Source organism: Geospiza fortis, unplaced genomic scaffold (genome assembly GCF_000277835.1).
Source record: "Geospiza fortis unplaced genomic scaffold, GeoFor_1.0 scaffold927, whole genome shotgun sequence".
NCBI classification, from domain to species: domain Eukaryota; kingdom Metazoa; phylum Chordata; class Aves; order Passeriformes; family Thraupidae; genus Geospiza; species Geospiza fortis.
Window position 1 is genome coordinate 160,350 of NW_005054633.1, and position 17,817 is coordinate 178,166.

At 38.2% G+C, this 17,817-nt stretch overlaps 1 protein-coding gene across 2 annotated transcripts in view; it reads right to left on the minus strand.

Annotated features, from left to right (window-relative positions):
* DLGAP2 (DLG associated protein 2) overlaps positions 1-17,817 on the minus strand; it is a 98,387-nt gene that overhangs the window by 63,288 nt on the left and 17,282 nt on the right. For both annotated transcript variants that reach the window (XM_031064799.1, XM_031064800.1), the window contains one exon: positions 2,170-2,381. In XM_031064799.1, the coding sequence (XP_030920659.1) occupies positions 2,170-2,381 (212 nt within the window). The remainder of the gene's footprint in view (positions 1-2,169; positions 2,382-17,817) is intronic.

The window sequence follows — 17,817 nt, forward strand, 5'->3', positions numbered from 1 at the left end:
GGAATGCTGTTCAAAGCCCTGGCTTCTGGTTCAGCTGCATGATCAGTGGTACAAATGGTGCTCAGCATGCAGTGGGGATTACTGAGCTATGCTGGGGGAGGAAGGAAGGCTCCATAACCATTATCCACTGCTACATCCTTCGCAGACATCTGCCAGACAGAAAAGGCAACCGCAGGGACACGGAGACAGATAAACTGGGAGGACATGGCTTATGGTGAAAACCCAAGTTTAGGATCAGCACTTGGTATTTCTGTGCAAGAAGAAATTTTCTGTCTGCCTTTAGGATTGCTGAAATCTGTAGATTTTTGCAAGAAAGACTTACAAGAACCAGAATAGTTATATTTCTGTTGAAGTGCACTGGAAAAACCTGTGAATGTTAGGCTGACATATTCAAGGTGTTGCCCTTCAGTTTAAAGAAAAACTGAGGACTTAAAAGATATCTGTCAGCAGGGGCAGCCTGGCTGCTCAATTATTCTTAGTCCAGTGCTAGTGACAAATTTTCAACAGAACTCCTAATAGTATTTTACAGTATTACAAAAAGCTTCCTCCTTTTCCGACTCATTAGTGGTAACTATGCCATGAAATCCTCTGGGGCCATGAACAAGCACAGCTGTCAAGCCCAGTACATGCATCAGCATTGCACCCGTACTTTAATCAATTAAATTCTGAGTGGTGTATTTGCAATACATGGAAAAATGGAAGAAGACACAGCATTTGGTATTGGCCTACCGACAACCACCTGTCTTCATGATTTAACAAATCAGGAATACTTTCTTTCTTGAAGTATATTCCTTATTTTAATATGTATGTTTAGTTATATTTAATTGCAGTCTGAATTTGTTTATATGCTGTAGTGATCTAGGGCAGGCACCAAGACCTGTCACTCACTGACAAATTTGTGCTGCTACTCAGATTCCCTTGTGGAAGGCCCAACCATAGCTGGAAACAAAGAACAGCATAGAATATATTTTATTTGGTCTAAGTGCTTGGAAAGTTAGAACAGTGTCTAAAAATATATTTCAGTTTGTGGCATGAATGAGATAAGAGATCCCCTCCAAAACTGGAATGACTGCAACCACACTGTCTCTGGGAATGATCCCTGGCCTACAACAGTGCCCAGAACTCAGCCAGGCAGTGGTTGGGCCAGTACCATATGAAGCAATAAAGTTGGAAACTCTTCTCTTCAATAATAGTGAAAGTTGGTGGCTTTCTTGCAGATTGTGAGGCAAATAATTCAATTTAATTAACCCAAAAGGATTTTTGCCTGTGGGTTTTGTTTTATTTTGTTTTATGAAAAGGTGAGTCACTATGGTAAATCCTATGGTATTACCTACAGAACAATAAATAACACTTGGTCCAAGATTTCTCTCCTAATTTCTTTAGTTTATATCCCAGGCAAAAAGATACATTTGCTAAGCCATGAGAGACATCCAGTCAAATTAATAGAATATGTAGATTTTAAGTCAGGCTACCACTTTGAAACCCTCCTGACAAGAATTTTTACAGTTTACTTATAAAATTATATATTGAAAAGATAAAAAGGAGAGGAAAATAATGATCTATTGGAAAGCTTCCAACATACTTCCTTGTAGTTTTAAAATTTGCTTTAGTTATTTAATAGGTCATACTGTAGGTAGAATGAATGGTAGTATGAATGAAAAATAATCCAGTCAAACAAAATCTTCCACAATGTGTTTAAATGAGTATGATACAGTATAGCTGATACATAAAGCATTACACTGATAAAAAAGGTGTAAAATGCCCAATACATGGTACAATTGTATATTTAATATTATATCTAGTATAGAATTGAGTATATTTTCTATTTCAGAGAAAGCAACGAAATAACAAAAATTGTAATATAAGCCAATCTTTCTAGAGAATAAAAAACCCATAACTTTGAACTTTTGGCATAAAATATGTATACATTTCCTTCAGTAAACATAACAAACTCATTCAGAAGTAGAAGGTTGATTTCATGGATGGAAGAAGATGTCAGGTTTTCATCCAGTAACCATAAGAAACTTTAACTAAGTTAAAATGAAGCCAAAAAAAATCACCTTTTAAGCGATAGATTTTTTTTCCTATGGAAGCTGACCATTGCCCATAAGACACAAAGAAAAGTTATCCAAGTCATGACAACTTCCAGAAAGGTGTAGTGAAACTTACTTTTGATGATCTCCCAGTGGTCTTTGCCCAATGGATTTTAATAATGACTCTGGTCGAACGGATAATTTTGGCGATGTCTTGGGGCTTGTATCAGAATCTCCACTTTCTTCATCTCCCATGGCCTTAATATAGCTCCCACTCCTCATTCTTCTGCATGGGATCTCTTCATCTTTCCCACCAGCTGGGTATCCTCCCCATTCATCCTGAGGTACCTAAAGGAGACCATGAAACACACACACAGAATGTGGTTTATTCTTTCCATATGTTTAAATACTTCCATTATTCATTTTACAAAGACAAGTGATGAATTTTTTATTCTTCAGAAACAGATGGCTTATAAAGAGATTTCTAAGAACCCTAAATGATTTTGCCATTTAACTTCAGCTTCAGAGTTGGAAATTTTCAGTTTATAAATGTTAGAACCCCAGGAACAATGAAGTCATGGATTGTGAGCTGAGCTGCAATATCTATTTGTAGACATGCTCTAAACTGCAGGAAGCAGCCTAAAGCTTGCACATAGATTTTAATCTGATAACAATGAGTTAATCAGGAATCTGAGAGCTATAACTCATTGAAAGCTGAGTACTTGGGGGTTTATTACCAGCAGTCCTTATAAGGGGCTTTCAGGGAGGTGAGTGGCGTATTTCAGATAAACTAAGTTATGATCTCGGCATAAATGGATAGGATTAGGGCAAACTTCTGTGGAGAAAAAAAAGTGATAATTTGTCTTTTTCCTATTTAGAAACTGCAAAATAGCTGGTAGAGACTGTAATATATCAGAAATTCAACCAGTTAAATAATACATGAGGTTGTAGGATTGCAGTTGCCTTTATGTAGTTCAAATGGATTTCCAAACAGTAAAATTGGTAGTCAGATAATCCACAGCTGGTGGATGGAAATGGAAGTCTCTCCTCACCACAAAATACCAAAGAATTGAGCAGGAGTGGATTCTTCAATCCAAAGTGAAATCAGCCCTGTTTCAATGCTTATGATTAAACACATCCTGTCACTGCCAGTATTAATGCTTTTTTTTTTTTTTTAAATATTTAATCTTCCAAGGTCCTGAGTCCTCTGGCTCTAATCCAGAAACACACTATGCATTTAATTTGTTTTAAGGATACAGGCAACTCTCTGTAATGCATTATAAGGACTCATAATTAAAAAGTAGGATGTGACAGAGTTCATCAGTGACCAAGGCAGATGCCCTTGGCAGCATCAAATCCTTTACCAACATTATTATTCCATCTATATTAAGCAGTTTAATGTCTTTATTTACTAATATACTATAAGTCTGAAATCTCAATTAGACATATATTTAATAGTTTCTGCAAAGCAGGATGTCAAATACAGATTTTCAAGTCAAACATATTTGAAAGCTTCTATAGACAGAGTTCACTGTGGAGCTGAAGCAAATGCTCCCATTGGTTTCAGCAGTCTTGGAGACTGGGTTTAAAAAATTAACATGATCTGCTTGCCATCTATGGCCCTTTCAAGACAGATGAATTAGCCCTGCACACCAGGTGAACAGAGCTGGGGCTTTGAATCCTAAAAAGGGATTAAGGGAGAAATGAAGTTTTAAAAGGAGGTGAACAAGTAAAAATAGAGATATTAAATTTAAAAGCCCAAGTTCAAGACAGAAAAAAGAAAAAAAAAAGACGGAAGATGAAGTCAGATAAGAAGAGATGAAATAGATTGCACATATCAGAAAAATGTTAGAGATAACTCTCAGAGAAAAAAAAAAGTCATGTTCTTATACAAAATAATAGACAGAGCATGAATCTAAGTGAAATATGGTTACATCGCACAAAGAAACAAACTTTTCACATTATTGAGCTTTGGATGGTGAAAGGAAGTATCAAAAATCTTCCCAAACTTGAAACCTGTAAGTGTGATACATCATTCTCATTCCTTTTCTCAGACCTAATATGTATAAGATTAATGTTGCAGGAATGTTTTTTATGATTCTATGAGACCTAAAAGATCATTTACATGTAGTCATAGTAGTCATAGCCAGTCGCTTAAAATAGTAAATATATATATATTAAATTCAGCATTTAATTTTTTAATCTACAGCTGACAATTCTAACAGCTGTAAAACTCTGAATTAAGAGAGATATTTTATTACTTGATATCATACAAACATATTCTTATTTTTAAATAGTCTATATTAAATGTATGTCAGCATGGCTAAAGCCAAAATCCAAATGCCAAAAAAGCAGTTCCTGGCATCTAACATAGGCCCACTACAAGTTGTACTGTTAAATTTTCAGTACTAAAGCTGAATTATCATGTCTTAATATTATTTTCTAAAAAAATCCCCTCATAACTTTTTCACAGAATGATTATTTAGGCTTCTAACTTCTTTTCTTCATTTTACTTCAAAGATAATAAAATAGAAAGTTTAAAAATACATTGATCTATAACCCTTTACTTCTCAAATGCAGAAAATTATTACTTTCTCAACTTTATTTTGTCTGAAATTCCATGTTCAAATAAGGATAGATAAGGACTGGATTTAAATGAGTACAACACAGGCTTATTTGTTGATTGAAGTTGCAATCTTATTTTAAAAGATAGGAATGACTGATTTTGTACATTAAAGTATCGAAAAAATTAAACTTCTTCACTGTGATAAGGACAAACCTTACAGTTATGTACATTTCTGGTTCTGTTGATTGCATTTCTTTTGCTGTCTGCACTCATAAGTTATATGAATTCACATAACAGCTAAAGACCAAAGCTAAAAACCCAAGAAGTCCTGCTCCACTATGGTGTGATGTGCTCATAGTACACAAGGCAACAAAAATCCCTTTCTAATCAGACCAGCTCATTGGCTATCACAGAAGCATTTATGGTTGTTACAACACTATTCACAATTAAAATATCTGGGTTTTGTTGGTTTGCTGGTTTGTGGGATTTTTTTTTTTGCCCTTAAGCCATTCAAAGGAGCACAATACAGTGAATGCTGTGAAAATGCTTCTGAAACCTGGTGAGGAAGTTTGACCATGTGTTTTTTGAAAAGGTTTCATCCAGAGCTTTGGAGAACAGCTGGAGTCTTTTTGCCATCTTCAAAAAAAAAAAAAAAAAAAAAAAAAAAGAAGAAGAAAGGACCCTTGACATTGTTTTTCCTCATGGACTGAGAATAGAAGCAAAATTTGAGTCCCAGGTCAGCCTAGTTTTTCATTTACTTGAGCTGATAGGTTAAATACTTGGAAAAAATCTTTCCAAATCCAGGCTATCTCAAACCCCAACACAGCTTTAAAGAAAAGCAAAAGCATTTTGTAAGTGCAGGAAAGATTTTTATTTTGAGATATTAACAAAAACATTTGTCATCATGTATGAAGGTGATTAAATATATATCTTCTAAAATATGGAAAGGGCTTTGCAACTTGCAGAAATTCTACCTTACAATAGTTACCAGCCCCTGAAATTCCCATCTGCAGGGCTTGCAGCTGCTAATTTGGAATAATTACCCTAATTATCTACTTACATACAGTGATGAGTGCTGATATTTATAATGTCTAAAAAGGCCTTCCTTCTGTTCTAGATGTTAACATGAATCCTTGTATATGTAGTTTCTATCCACAGAGGAGTTATACTGCATATTACCATATGAATTTCCTTTTGCAAGAACAACTGGCTGACAAGGTCTGGCTGCTGATCTGGTTATGACTATTACAGAGAATGATGAGTCTCCTTCATAACTGTCATTCACTGTTGCTGTAAGGAGCACCAGGTTCAGAAAATTTGACATCTTTCGATTATTCATCTACTGATTTATTTTGACATCTTACATTAATCACCTAGGGTCGATTTTAATAAAGCACTTGCTACCTAACACTTACCACATGTTATGAATTCCAGAACCTTAGGAAGGATCCTAAATTCCCCATAAAGGCATTTTGGAGAGTTAGTTCCTTCAAAGTAACATAAAGAAGGTCCATCTAGTTAGCAATCAGAATGTAAAGCACAAAGAGAAATCTCAAATAGTTCTCCTTTCTTGGACTTACTGTATCTGATTACAGGCAGCAGAAAGGCCTTCTGTTATTTCCCTGTCAGATCCTAAAACCATCTTCTGCAGAAAAAAGGTGGGGTTTGTTTGGTTGTTTGTTGTTTTTTTGGTTTTGGTTTTTTGTTTTTTTTTTCAAAGTAGCCTTATTTTTTCCTTCTATTATGAAACAGCTGTGGAAGTGGAAGACTTTCTTGGCCTCCTTCTAATCAATGATGTTTGGAGAGCTCTCCTCCTCTTTTTGTTGCTCCCAGCATTTTCATGAAGCCCTCAAAGATTGCCCAGGGAGGCTGGTTAGGAGAGAGGGACTCCATTTACATAAAAGGGTGTGATGCAGCTTTGTGATCAGGGATTTACCTGAAAAGAGGGAGCTTAGTTATAGCCCCTAGACCAAGCACTCACATGAATTTTATGTAAAAGAGTGTTTGGATACAACTTTTACAGCCTGTTAACAAAGCAAGAAGTACCTTTGCTCCAAACTGATGTACATCCTGCTGCTGAGAATGCAATTCATGGAACTGAGAAGATGGTGTTTGACCTTCTATTATAGGCTACAGAAGAAACTGAGCTGTCATCTTCACAGTGGGTATTCTAGAAACTTTGTTAATATAAAAACAAATTTCCTTGCTTTAGATAAAATGTTGCTATCCTTGTTCCTTGTTAGAAGTTCATATCTTAAGATACCCCTTACTACTAATTTTTTTGGCTAAATACCTAGAATGTCACATAACCAGTTATTGGCTGCAAAAGTTATGATTTCTGAATTTTATTTTAAATCTTATTTCTATCTCCCTTTTACAGAACAATACATATTTGTTTGAGTAGAGTTTGTCTTTTTTTTCTTTTATTATTTTATATGTCTTATGCTGTGTTGTAATTTGATTAAAATGGACCAGACTGCCCAGGTAAGCAGCTGAATCACCATCCCTGGATGAATTTAAAAGATGTCCAGATGCGGTGCTTAGGGACATGGTTTAGTGGTGCACTGGGCAGTGCTGAGTTAACAGCTGGACTCAATAGCCTTAAAGATAATTTCCAATTGAAATGATTCTATGTATGTTTCTATTCTTCCTGTTGAACGTGCTGATTGTGCTCAGGCCAGATCTGACAGAAGAAGGATTTTGCACCCTTAACTGGACTTCAGCTGTATGTCTGTCCCCTGATTCTCTGGAAGAAAAAAACAGCATATTGTCAGGGAAAACAGGGATGGATTTAACAAAACTACAGAACAAACTAGAAATCATGGAATTACTGAGGTTGGAGGGGCTCTGGAGGTCTCTAGTCCAGCCTTCTGCTCGAAGTATGGTCAGGTACAGCAGCTTGCCCAGAACTGCTACAAAGATGGTGAAGAACCTTCAGGGGAAGCCGTATGAGGAGCAGCTGAGGGCTCTTGGTCTGTTCCTCCTGGAGGAGACTGAGGGAAGACCTCACTGCAGTTACAGCTGCCTGTGAGGGGAAGAGGAGGGGCAGACTCTGATCTCTTTTCAATGGTGACCAATGACAGCGCCCAAGGGAATGGCCTGAAGTTGTGTCAGGGGAGATTTAGGTTGGATATCAGGAAAAGGTTCTTCACCCAGAGGGTGTTTGGGCACTGGAACAGGCTCCCTAGGGAAGTGGGCACAGCACCAAGCCTGACAGGGCTCAAGGAGCATTTGGACAATGCCCTGTGACACGTGCTGTGACTCATGGAGATGGTTCTGTGCAGGGACAGGAGATGGACTCAATGATCCTTGTGGGTCTCTACCAACTTAGGATATTCAGTGATAATTTGACTGTGTCCAACTGGGTTTAGAACATTTCCAAAGATGAAGACTCCACAACCTCTCTAGACAACCTGATCCAATGTTTCACTACACTCAGGGGGAAAAAGCTTTTCCTTATACCTTATGAAAAAATAGGCTGTCTAGGCCCCCTAAAACTAATTCTAGGAGTGTGAACATCTAATCTTATAGCTAAGAAATCCTGATGACAAAACTGGAAGAAACAATGAAATGTTCATTCTTCTGGACTTTGATCACTGTTAATTTGATTTTATTTAAAGTTTATTTCAGTTTAGGGTTTAGCTAAAACAGTCAAAATGGCATCAGCCATTGACATTTCAAAACAGACTTGCTCCCATTGTTCCCTCCACTTCTATGGCATTTGCTCACAGCTCCCAGAATTTTAAAGTTGTTCCACAGCTAAACTGCTGATCTGCTTAAAACTGCTGATTACTTTACTATCTAAAATGAAACTCTTCTAAATAAAGGGCTTTAGCTGAGGGAGATGACTATCACTTCTTCATAATTCTCATTCCCAAAGGTTAAAGTGAGGATTACCTACCTCATAGGAATTCTGTGAAATTTAATTAGCATGCAGATATAAAATTAATGGAAATATTGATTTTTACCTAAATCTTATTTTAGTAATACAAATTTCACATTTTACTAGAAGCAGAAGCTGAAGTCTGCACATGAAATTATACTATGCATGATGTGAAGAGGATAAGATATGAAACACTCTGTTGGAGACAAATAATTTTTGTAATTTTATGCTTTCTCAGCCTGGTCAAGAAGATTACACAATCTGAAATGCAGGTAAGAGGTTTTCTCCTAAATCATGTCTTCAAGAGCCTCAGAAAAACAGCCTCTGTGCACAGCTGCAAGTAGATGAAAGTAAATGACAATCTTGCTGAGCAGACAGAGATGATTTTTTGCATTAGCAGAAAATTTCCTTGATGCTACAGTGGGAGATGGGAGCTGGACCTGTGTTTTCAACACTTTCACTCAAGAAGGAACACCAAGCAATTACAAGAATATTTTTCTGAGGTTAATGGCACTAACACATCCCCCTGTTTACTGGCTCTAGATCCTGTTGCTCAGGATTTTTGCAGGAAGGAAGAGTGCAGTATCTGAAAAGAGAAGTTTGTTTCCTCAATAGCTAATCTTGTGTCTACAACTCACCACAATTCTTGGCGCACATTTTTGACTAGTTTCTTCTGCGTAGCTTTTTTTTTCATGTGCTGATTCATTGTGCAAGGATCATGAATTATGCAATGAAGTCATTGAAAAGTCTCTACAAAACATGCCAGGGACTCCTCCTCACCACTAACAATGTCATTCTTCATAATTAGCTTTAATTTTCACATGCCACCCTCTACTCCTTGAACTTCTTGACAGCTCAGAAGCACAGAGAGTTCTTGCAGCATTCCCATAGGTGAGTTGACACTGTCCATCAAGGCAGGAGCTAATTTGAGAAAACAAGACTAATCTTTCCAGCCATTGTCTCCAGGCTTTGCTCTGAACAGTGATAGTGTTACAGAAAGAGGAAGAAAATAATGTAGATCCCAAACAATACATGCTTTACATTGGGTAGAAAACAACTTGACTTCAGGAATTTGGGATTTGGTAATAATCTGGACACCCATGCAGACCACAAACATACTATTCCAGCTGGGAGATGTTCAAATAGGAAAATCATTGTCAGCATTATTTATTGCCTGATTTTATTCTCTCATGGGGCGTTCCAGGCAAACAGCACTAAGCAATCTTTGAAGGAAAGATTTCTGTCCAATGTACTAAAATTGCTTCTGTGTTTTCTAAAGAACTGTGCTCTTTTCAGTTTAACCATATTTTATAACTCATATCTCACAAGCGATTAAAAACAAAATTTAAAAAATAACAAACAAAAAACCCCCAAAACCAAAATCAGCGACAACAACAAAAAAGAACCAGCACTATGTTTCCCAACTGGTTCTCCAGCAACTATGTGAATTATAATTTGAGGATGGCTAAATACTGTAATTGGTGTGAGGACTTTGTGGCTTTGTTTATACTGTTTGGATGAAAGTGGGCCAAATTCCTGCTCCATTACCATTTGTGCTCATACTGATGGCACAGATCCTTGCAGTTCAGCCACCTGGAAATCTTCTGCTGTGTTGTTGGGTCTCTCTGGGACCCTCAGGACTCTGCTGTTTTGACATGCTGGAGCAAGGTGCAGCCAGATGGTGGTCATGGGCTTGTCCACACTGTGGGTGATTTTAGCCTGCTCAGCTCACTGAGATCTTGTGCCAGAACTTTGGAATAAGGTGAACTTGGACTGAAGGGAGGGCTTGGCTCGTACTTACATGAGAACCTGTTTATAGTCTTTCAATCTAAGAGACAAAACCAGCAGAGTTTCAACCAAGAAACCTGTGTTTCAATTGGCTGTGTAATTCCTTTGATGTGTGATCAAGGACACTGCTTTGTCGTCATCTCAAGCCACTTTAATACTATATTACCATTAACTTCAGTGAGGCAGGTTTTCCTTAAGCAATATTCAGCTTTTCAAGCAATGCTAGTAATGGTCAAATGACCTAGAGTGCTACCTGAAAAATAACCCTACAACAGTAATAAGTAAAGGTAAGTGTTCAGTTAAGCTGGTGAGCGCTCCAACTCACTGTGCTGCTGCACAGCCATAAGAACTTGGGAGAGAATGGTGTGCATTCTCTCCCAAATGCAAATGGTGTGGTGACTGCCTTGGGGCTGGGCAAACACAGATCACTAAAGAGCCACAGTCTTGCCTGGAGGTCTCTGCCCTGCAGCACTTCACCCCCATGCTGTGGAGCAATCTTTACCACTGAAAAGGTCTGGCTACCAGGAACACTTGCCTGTGTGAAGTACTGAACCAAGAGTGCTCAGGAGGGAGTTTAGGAAAAAATTGGCTAGCTTGGATGAAAAAAATACCTGAGACCTGCTGAGCCATGTAACAGTATTGAAGATCAGAATGCAGTGCCAAGGAAACCATCCTGACACCATGTAATTTGATAGAAGAGATGTAGCACAAGGTAGCAATTATTGTGCTAAGGGAAATTCACAGAAACATCAAAGATCACAACTTTGAACTTTGCATGCGGGCCACAAGCAACTTTTCTGCCAAGGAAAGGAGTTTGCACCCAGAGTTTGTTTTCCTATGTCTGTCTTTTTGGGCCAGCTCATGGTTGCATTTTCCTTTAAATCTTTTTCTATAAATTGAATAAAATGCAAAGTCTGCTAAAACCAAGCATCAAAAGGCCAAAGACCAAAACAGAATTGCAGCCTTTCTCTTACTACAGGTGAAAGGGAATACACCTGGAATACACCTGCCAGCTGGGCTGCCTGACTGACAGGCAGCAGATGGGGCCCAGAGAACCACAACATCAGCAACTGAAGCTGAATAAAAGCTTTTCTGAGTTGGGCAAGACCCCACAGACTATTCAAGGTTACAGAAGTATAAAGTAAGAGAAAAAAATGCCCCTAAAAAGAAGAAAAAGAGAGGTGGTCCCAACAAACTTGCAATGCACAGCACCTCTGAAACCAGAGACTAAGGAGCAAGGTCTCCAGTGTTGCAGAGCTATTATAAGGCTGAACCTAAGGATGGACCTAAAAGGCAGCATATGCAGGGCTGACTCAGAAAGTGGCCTGTGGTAAACAGCATCTTATTTGATGAAGCAAGAAATTATGTAACTTTTTTTTTAGTTTGTTATAGGTCTACTACTGAAAAACCAGTACATGTCTTTAAAACATAAATATTTTAAAGGCTATTTAACAGCTGTATTTGACTCTTATCAATTTTTTCTGATTTTAACTAAAGATTGACATAATGATTTGAATGGTTAAGTCCAGATGACTGCAATTATCTAGCTTCCATAGCAAAATGAGTATTTTTCTCCTGTTTATCTAGTGTGTAATGCTTAACTCTCTGCATACTTTTCGAAAAGTGTTTCCCTACCAAAGTACCAGGAAACTTGTCCGTATGGACAATGAGCTATTTAAACACTTTTGCAATTTTACTTTAAAAAACAAACTTTAAGCACAGCATTGTAAGATGGCCAAACTCAGAAAAAAAATAAAAAAACCAAAACCAACCAAAAAAACCCCAAAGCAACATTTGTGAATACTTCACCATTTTTACAGTCATATCCTTGCAGGAAGGATGGCATGGACTGCTCTAGAGAGGAGCTGGGCCTGCCCTAGGCAGCCAGCCTATGGCCTAGGAGAGTGTGCAGTCATTGCAGCCCCAAGTGCAGACTCCTCTGGCAGACAGCCTGAGTGTAGGTAACAGTAAGTTACTGCTGTATGAAAACTTCTTCAGAACCAGTGACACCTTTGAGTAACAACTGCAAAGGTCAGCCTTCAGATTCAGTGAAGTGAACACTGAGAAACAATTTGGCAACACATTTCTAACATCATAAAGGAGGACAACTCCCCCTGATTAAAGGGCAGTGGGATCACGACCTCCCTTTTCTACTCATAGCTTTGACATTTCCACAGTAATAGGGACATGTTTTGACAGCTTTAAGAAAATACTAACTCTGAAATCTTTCTACTGTTCTCTGGAAAAAGTTTCAGTAATTAATTTTATCCAATATGAGGATCCTAGCACATGGGCATGGAAGCAGTGCGCTGTAGCACTGATTAACACAGTAATTCAAGATACCAGTGATTTAAGACAGCTGTTAGGTCAGAGCTTTGCTTTACAATATCATTGATTGAATGTATTTCCCCCTTAGGGGTGTTTAAGTATTCTAGGATTGGTGATATACAAACCCATCAGCATTCTGTATATACAGGGAAGTGTAGGATTTATTACTCCTTTTTATTTAATGTTCCACAAGATGTTGCAGGCTGACATTAACACTGTGAATGGACTGTAGGGCAAAAAACTGTCCCTTCATTTCCCCTATTGTTTGGGCACTACCTGGTTGTCTTGCACATGACCACTGCAGACTGGGAGGGGATAGGGGTGGCTGAGACAAGGATGTCAGCATTTGTCCATGCTGAGCTAGGATGCAGACTGCCCTGCTACCCTACTGTCTATATGAGATTTTCCTGCTGTGGAAACAGCCCAGTTAATTCTTCAGTAGTGGCTGGTCATAAATCATTGCGAAGGCAGCGTGGGTGATGGTGATTTGGATGTGAGTATCAAAACTCTGCTAGCTCTGGCTAGCTCCACAGTGTGCACTCACTGGTAGAGGATTGGATGTAGTTTCTGTAGCTCATGCACGGGTTTTATGTCAAGCAAGCACATACAATCTAGTTTCACAAAGATGAAGTGCTGAGAAAAGTGCATTGAGTTCAAATCCTGCCTTGCAAACCAGAGGGAGAGTACAAAGCAGTCGTGTGCCTCACATGGGCAGTGGTTTCATTTGTGGGAATCTGTACTGCCACCAGCAGAGTTCCTGAGAAAATGTAACTGAGGGCTTAAGGCCTATTTATCCATTAACTTGTCCTCAAAGGTTTTCTCCATGTAGCCTTAACTTAAACCAGCAAAGAGCCTTGTTGAAACTGCTGCTTTTTTCTTTTTCTTTTTACAAGAGACCAACTGTGCTTTTCTTTCATTCTGTGGAGTACACAGCTGACATTATTATCCACATGCTTAGCAGTGCCTCTGCTGTAACCGATGACGCTCGCTCTTAACTGCACTAGGAAGACAGGAGTGGGTTGAAGCCATTTTTAGAACAACATGCTATTTCCTTTTTTAGTGCTGACTCATTCACTGTACCTTGTGGTATGTTTACCCCAATTGCTTGCTGCTTTGGAGGCTGTTGAATGAGGAAGGAATATTAATCAGTGACACATCGCACTGTGCTCCAGAACTGCAGTCATGGTAAGTGTGATGCCCTCGCCTGTCTTTTGGCTCTACTGTAGGAATTATTTTTCTTTAACTAGCATTCAAAGGTATTTCAGTTCTGGAAACCGTAAGTGACTCTTTTGTGACTATCCTTTCAGCACAGTTACCTAGTTCATATCCTTTTTTTTTCTGTTAAAAATCTTTGCTCCTTGCTAGTACTCATATCAGAGTGGAATTAATCAAAGTCATTGCACTGTACACATGTGAGCCCTAATTAGCCAAAACAGCTGATGAAGACAGAGGAGATCTCACAGCTCATTTATCTTCTTCTTAACATATTTTATATTAAAATTAAAATGACTTGGAAAACAGTAGCAGCCACTATGGCTAAAACTATACAAAAGTGTGCATTACTGCATGGGTGTTCTACTTGGGCTGTTTTGCTGCTGAGTGAGGTGGCAAAGTGTTTGGTGCCCAGAAATGCATTGAAATGCTCAATTTGTCTGCATTCAAAATAGAAATTAGAGGCCCATACACAGTAATTGCAGCTAATCATTCACAAGATATGGTGTGATAAATGCTGTTAGTGTACAGTTACACAGGGTAGCCCTCTGCTCTTGAGATGATAATTGGTCAACTGATTGACATTACAACCCTCCCAAACGAGCTCCTCACTCTTCCCCTCTCCCTTCTTCCTCTGTGTTCTCATCACCTCCACTGTAGGAGTGAAGCAAATCTGATCCGGGTTTTAAATGATAAAAAGAATCACTATTTTATACAGCTTCATTTCAACTAATTTAATTCTCTCAAACCATCCACTTTAGGACTAGATGACCACCCATGCTTGAAAAAGGCATGCTGACTGAATCAGCTCTGACTTACAGCACCACACTCCCCGTCCAAGGAGATGCCTTAGCTGCAAGGACTCTGTGTGGAGAAGGAAATGCAAAACCCTAAAAGAGGAGCCACAGATTAAGCCTGGAGATTTATCAGGTTAAAGAAATACTTGCTTTCAACTCTAGGACATGACTGAAGCATATAAAGAGGAGACAACTTCAAAATCCCTTGTCTTATCTCCTTTTCCCAGGCATTTGTTAATTTGCTAGTAGCTACCTTCTTAGAAAGAAAATTCATATACTCACTCTTCAGAGTTTCGGTTTGAAGGAGAAGAAGCTCAGTAATTATGACAGAAGACAAAGCGGAAGCTCAGAAACATAAGACAGTAAAGAAAGTCTACAGCACAGGTCTAAGACTGCCATGGTTTTTCAGTTTGAGATTCTGCATATCAAAAGTCTCAGTGGAAAACAGAAGTAGAAATATTTCATGCAGATAATGAAAAAAATAATAGGAAGAAAACCAATAGATAGAAAAATGAGGTGGCTACTGAGAAACCTCATATAACTAGGTAGTAGAACAAAAGTAGAAAAAAGGTAGTAGAAAAAATTTAAAAACCATAAAATTAAAAAGGATAGTAATATATAAATATAGACATTAATTTTTTGTTATTCAGACGTATGCTTACATATTTATATATTCATTGAAGGACTGTAATTTCACAGCTTTATTTTAAAAAGAATCAAAAATATATAGCTAACATCAGTCAGGACATGTATTTAATACCACTTTAAAAACAGAGACCTTGCGAAAAGCCTTGGGGTTGTATGCTAATCTGTTCACTGTGCACCTCAGGGAAATCTGCTGCTGCACATCAGCTTCATAATCCCTTAAATTCTCATTGCCATCTACTTTTGAGCAAGGCAGTAAAAAATCTCCTGGGTAGGGATTCTGACATGTTTCTCTACTTTTCTCAGTTTCTGAAGCCAATGATTATTTTTATCCAATCATTATTCAGTGATGGTGCTTACACTGCCATAAGAAAAGTTAAACATCCCTCCTCAGTTTTGCAGATAGAGAAATTGAAGTGTTGAGAGATTAAAAAATTACTTTTCCTGAGTTAGAGAGAAAGTTCCTGGCAGAGGTAATAATGGGACATATTTCTGATCTTAATGATTACAACATGACAGCCCAACATCCCTCAAAGCAGAAGTTTAAAAACCAAGCAATTAGTTATTTCATTGGCAGAATAGAATCCCCTCAATTTGTTTGCTGACCTTGGGCAGTGAATAAGCCAGCCACTCAGTCTGAGGGATATCTATGCTCTGAATGGCATATTCTGATATGATGAAACCTATGTTTTATTTTAATATTTTATAATGAGAATATTTCTGTTATAGAATTCCTTGTATTAGTGCTTTGGACACAAGTATAGAATCCTTGTGGTAGTAACTGCGCACTTGAGTTGTAACACATTTCCATTATAGGATCCCTGTGAATAGGGAATGGGTACTGTCCCATTTTTAAAGGTCTTAAAAACAAAGATCACAAAGTCTCTGTGCAGCAAAAATTTGGATTCCCATCTCCTAGATTTTAAGCTGGATAAGCCTTCCTAATTACTAAAAGAAAATTCCTTTCTGTAGTAATCCTAATTCACAAAAAGCATAAAAAGTGGCTGTAAAGAAGTGTGCCTTTCCAACCCCTAGGCCTGTCACTGGGCTTGATCTAAAGCTTAGTGATAATCAAGTTAGTTTGTGAGCTCAGTCTTTCACATTCACTTGAGGATGCTGATAAAATTTGGGAGTAAGGAGAAGGCAAAGGAAAATTAAAAATTTATAGCTTCTGTAAAGACAAATGAGATATAGGAGTGGAGGTATGGGGAAGAAGAAACAATGAACCATGATTCAGAAGGAAAGCAGTAAACCCAAAAGAGGTATAGAGGAACCAGAGTTTTCAGGGTAGAAGTGTGGAATGGGAAGGAAAAATCTAATCATATCTAAACTTCTCTGTAGTGTCACAGCTGTATGCATGGTTTCAGAACATAGACAGAATGGAAGTCTCTGCACATGACGCACTTCCAGCTCTGGCTCCTTGAGTTAGATCAAAAACTTCCAGGGAAGTGCAGTCTATTTTACATACATGAGAATGTACTTGGATATGATAAAATACCACAGCTGTCAGTCTAGATTGGAATCAATTTGCATGGTAACGCTCTGAGGGCTGCAATTTATTTTCTTTTCTCTGCAATCAGAAACTTTCCCTGTTTCAGTAGGGAAGATTGATCCTGGATGTCTGCATATGCATTTGAAAAGATCTGGCTCTTCCAGTTCCACTCATCACTATTGGATACATATAGCTCTGAGAGGAGAGACTTCTGCACAGAAGCACAGTAATTTCTGCAGGGCCCAGAGAAACTGAAAATCTCATAATACATAGATCTGGATGAGAGATTTCCCCATGTTAATGTGAGAATTGGTGAAGTTCTGGAGAAAGAGGAGTTCCTTAAAAAGAAATAGAAGAGAATGTACTCAGAACAATGTGGGCTGTGCAGGGTATACTTAGCATAAATTATTAAAGGAATATTTGTATACTACATCTGTTTCTGGTGACAAAGCCAGCTGAAGAAGTTATCCTCTGACGTACTCTCTCCTTTCTGCTCTGCACCTACTACAGTTCTGTGTATAATCTGATATGCTTATGTCACTTGTGATGGGACTGTGCTGGACATAGGCCAGGTAAATTATTCAAATGTCTAAAAATAGTATTTTGGAAAGTATTCTTTAAACCCTTGTCACTCTATGATCCAGATCATTTTGCAGCATGGTAAATAGTTACATTAGCGTGACTTTGGAGTGGCAAAGGGCATCAAGCAGGAGATATTAAAATTTAAATGTAGGAGAAAGTGGGAGCTTCTTTGTTGCTACAAGAGAGCACATGTGCAGAACACCATCAAAACCAGTCTGAGGCCCAGACCCGAAATATCTCTCTCCCTGAGGTACCCATGTATCTTTTAACACAGATGTTATAGTATGGTTTCAAAAGAGACTCAGTTCAATATCATCCTGGGTGATCCAATCATTAAAAAGAACTATGTGAGTCATCACCACCACAACAAAGCAATTTGGTACACCAATAAATCCATTCATCTGTTACTTACAAAAACATGGAGAGAAGGAATAAAAGAACACAAAAATAGGATTCCCCACAGCCTGTTTTTAAAATCACCCATTCTTGAA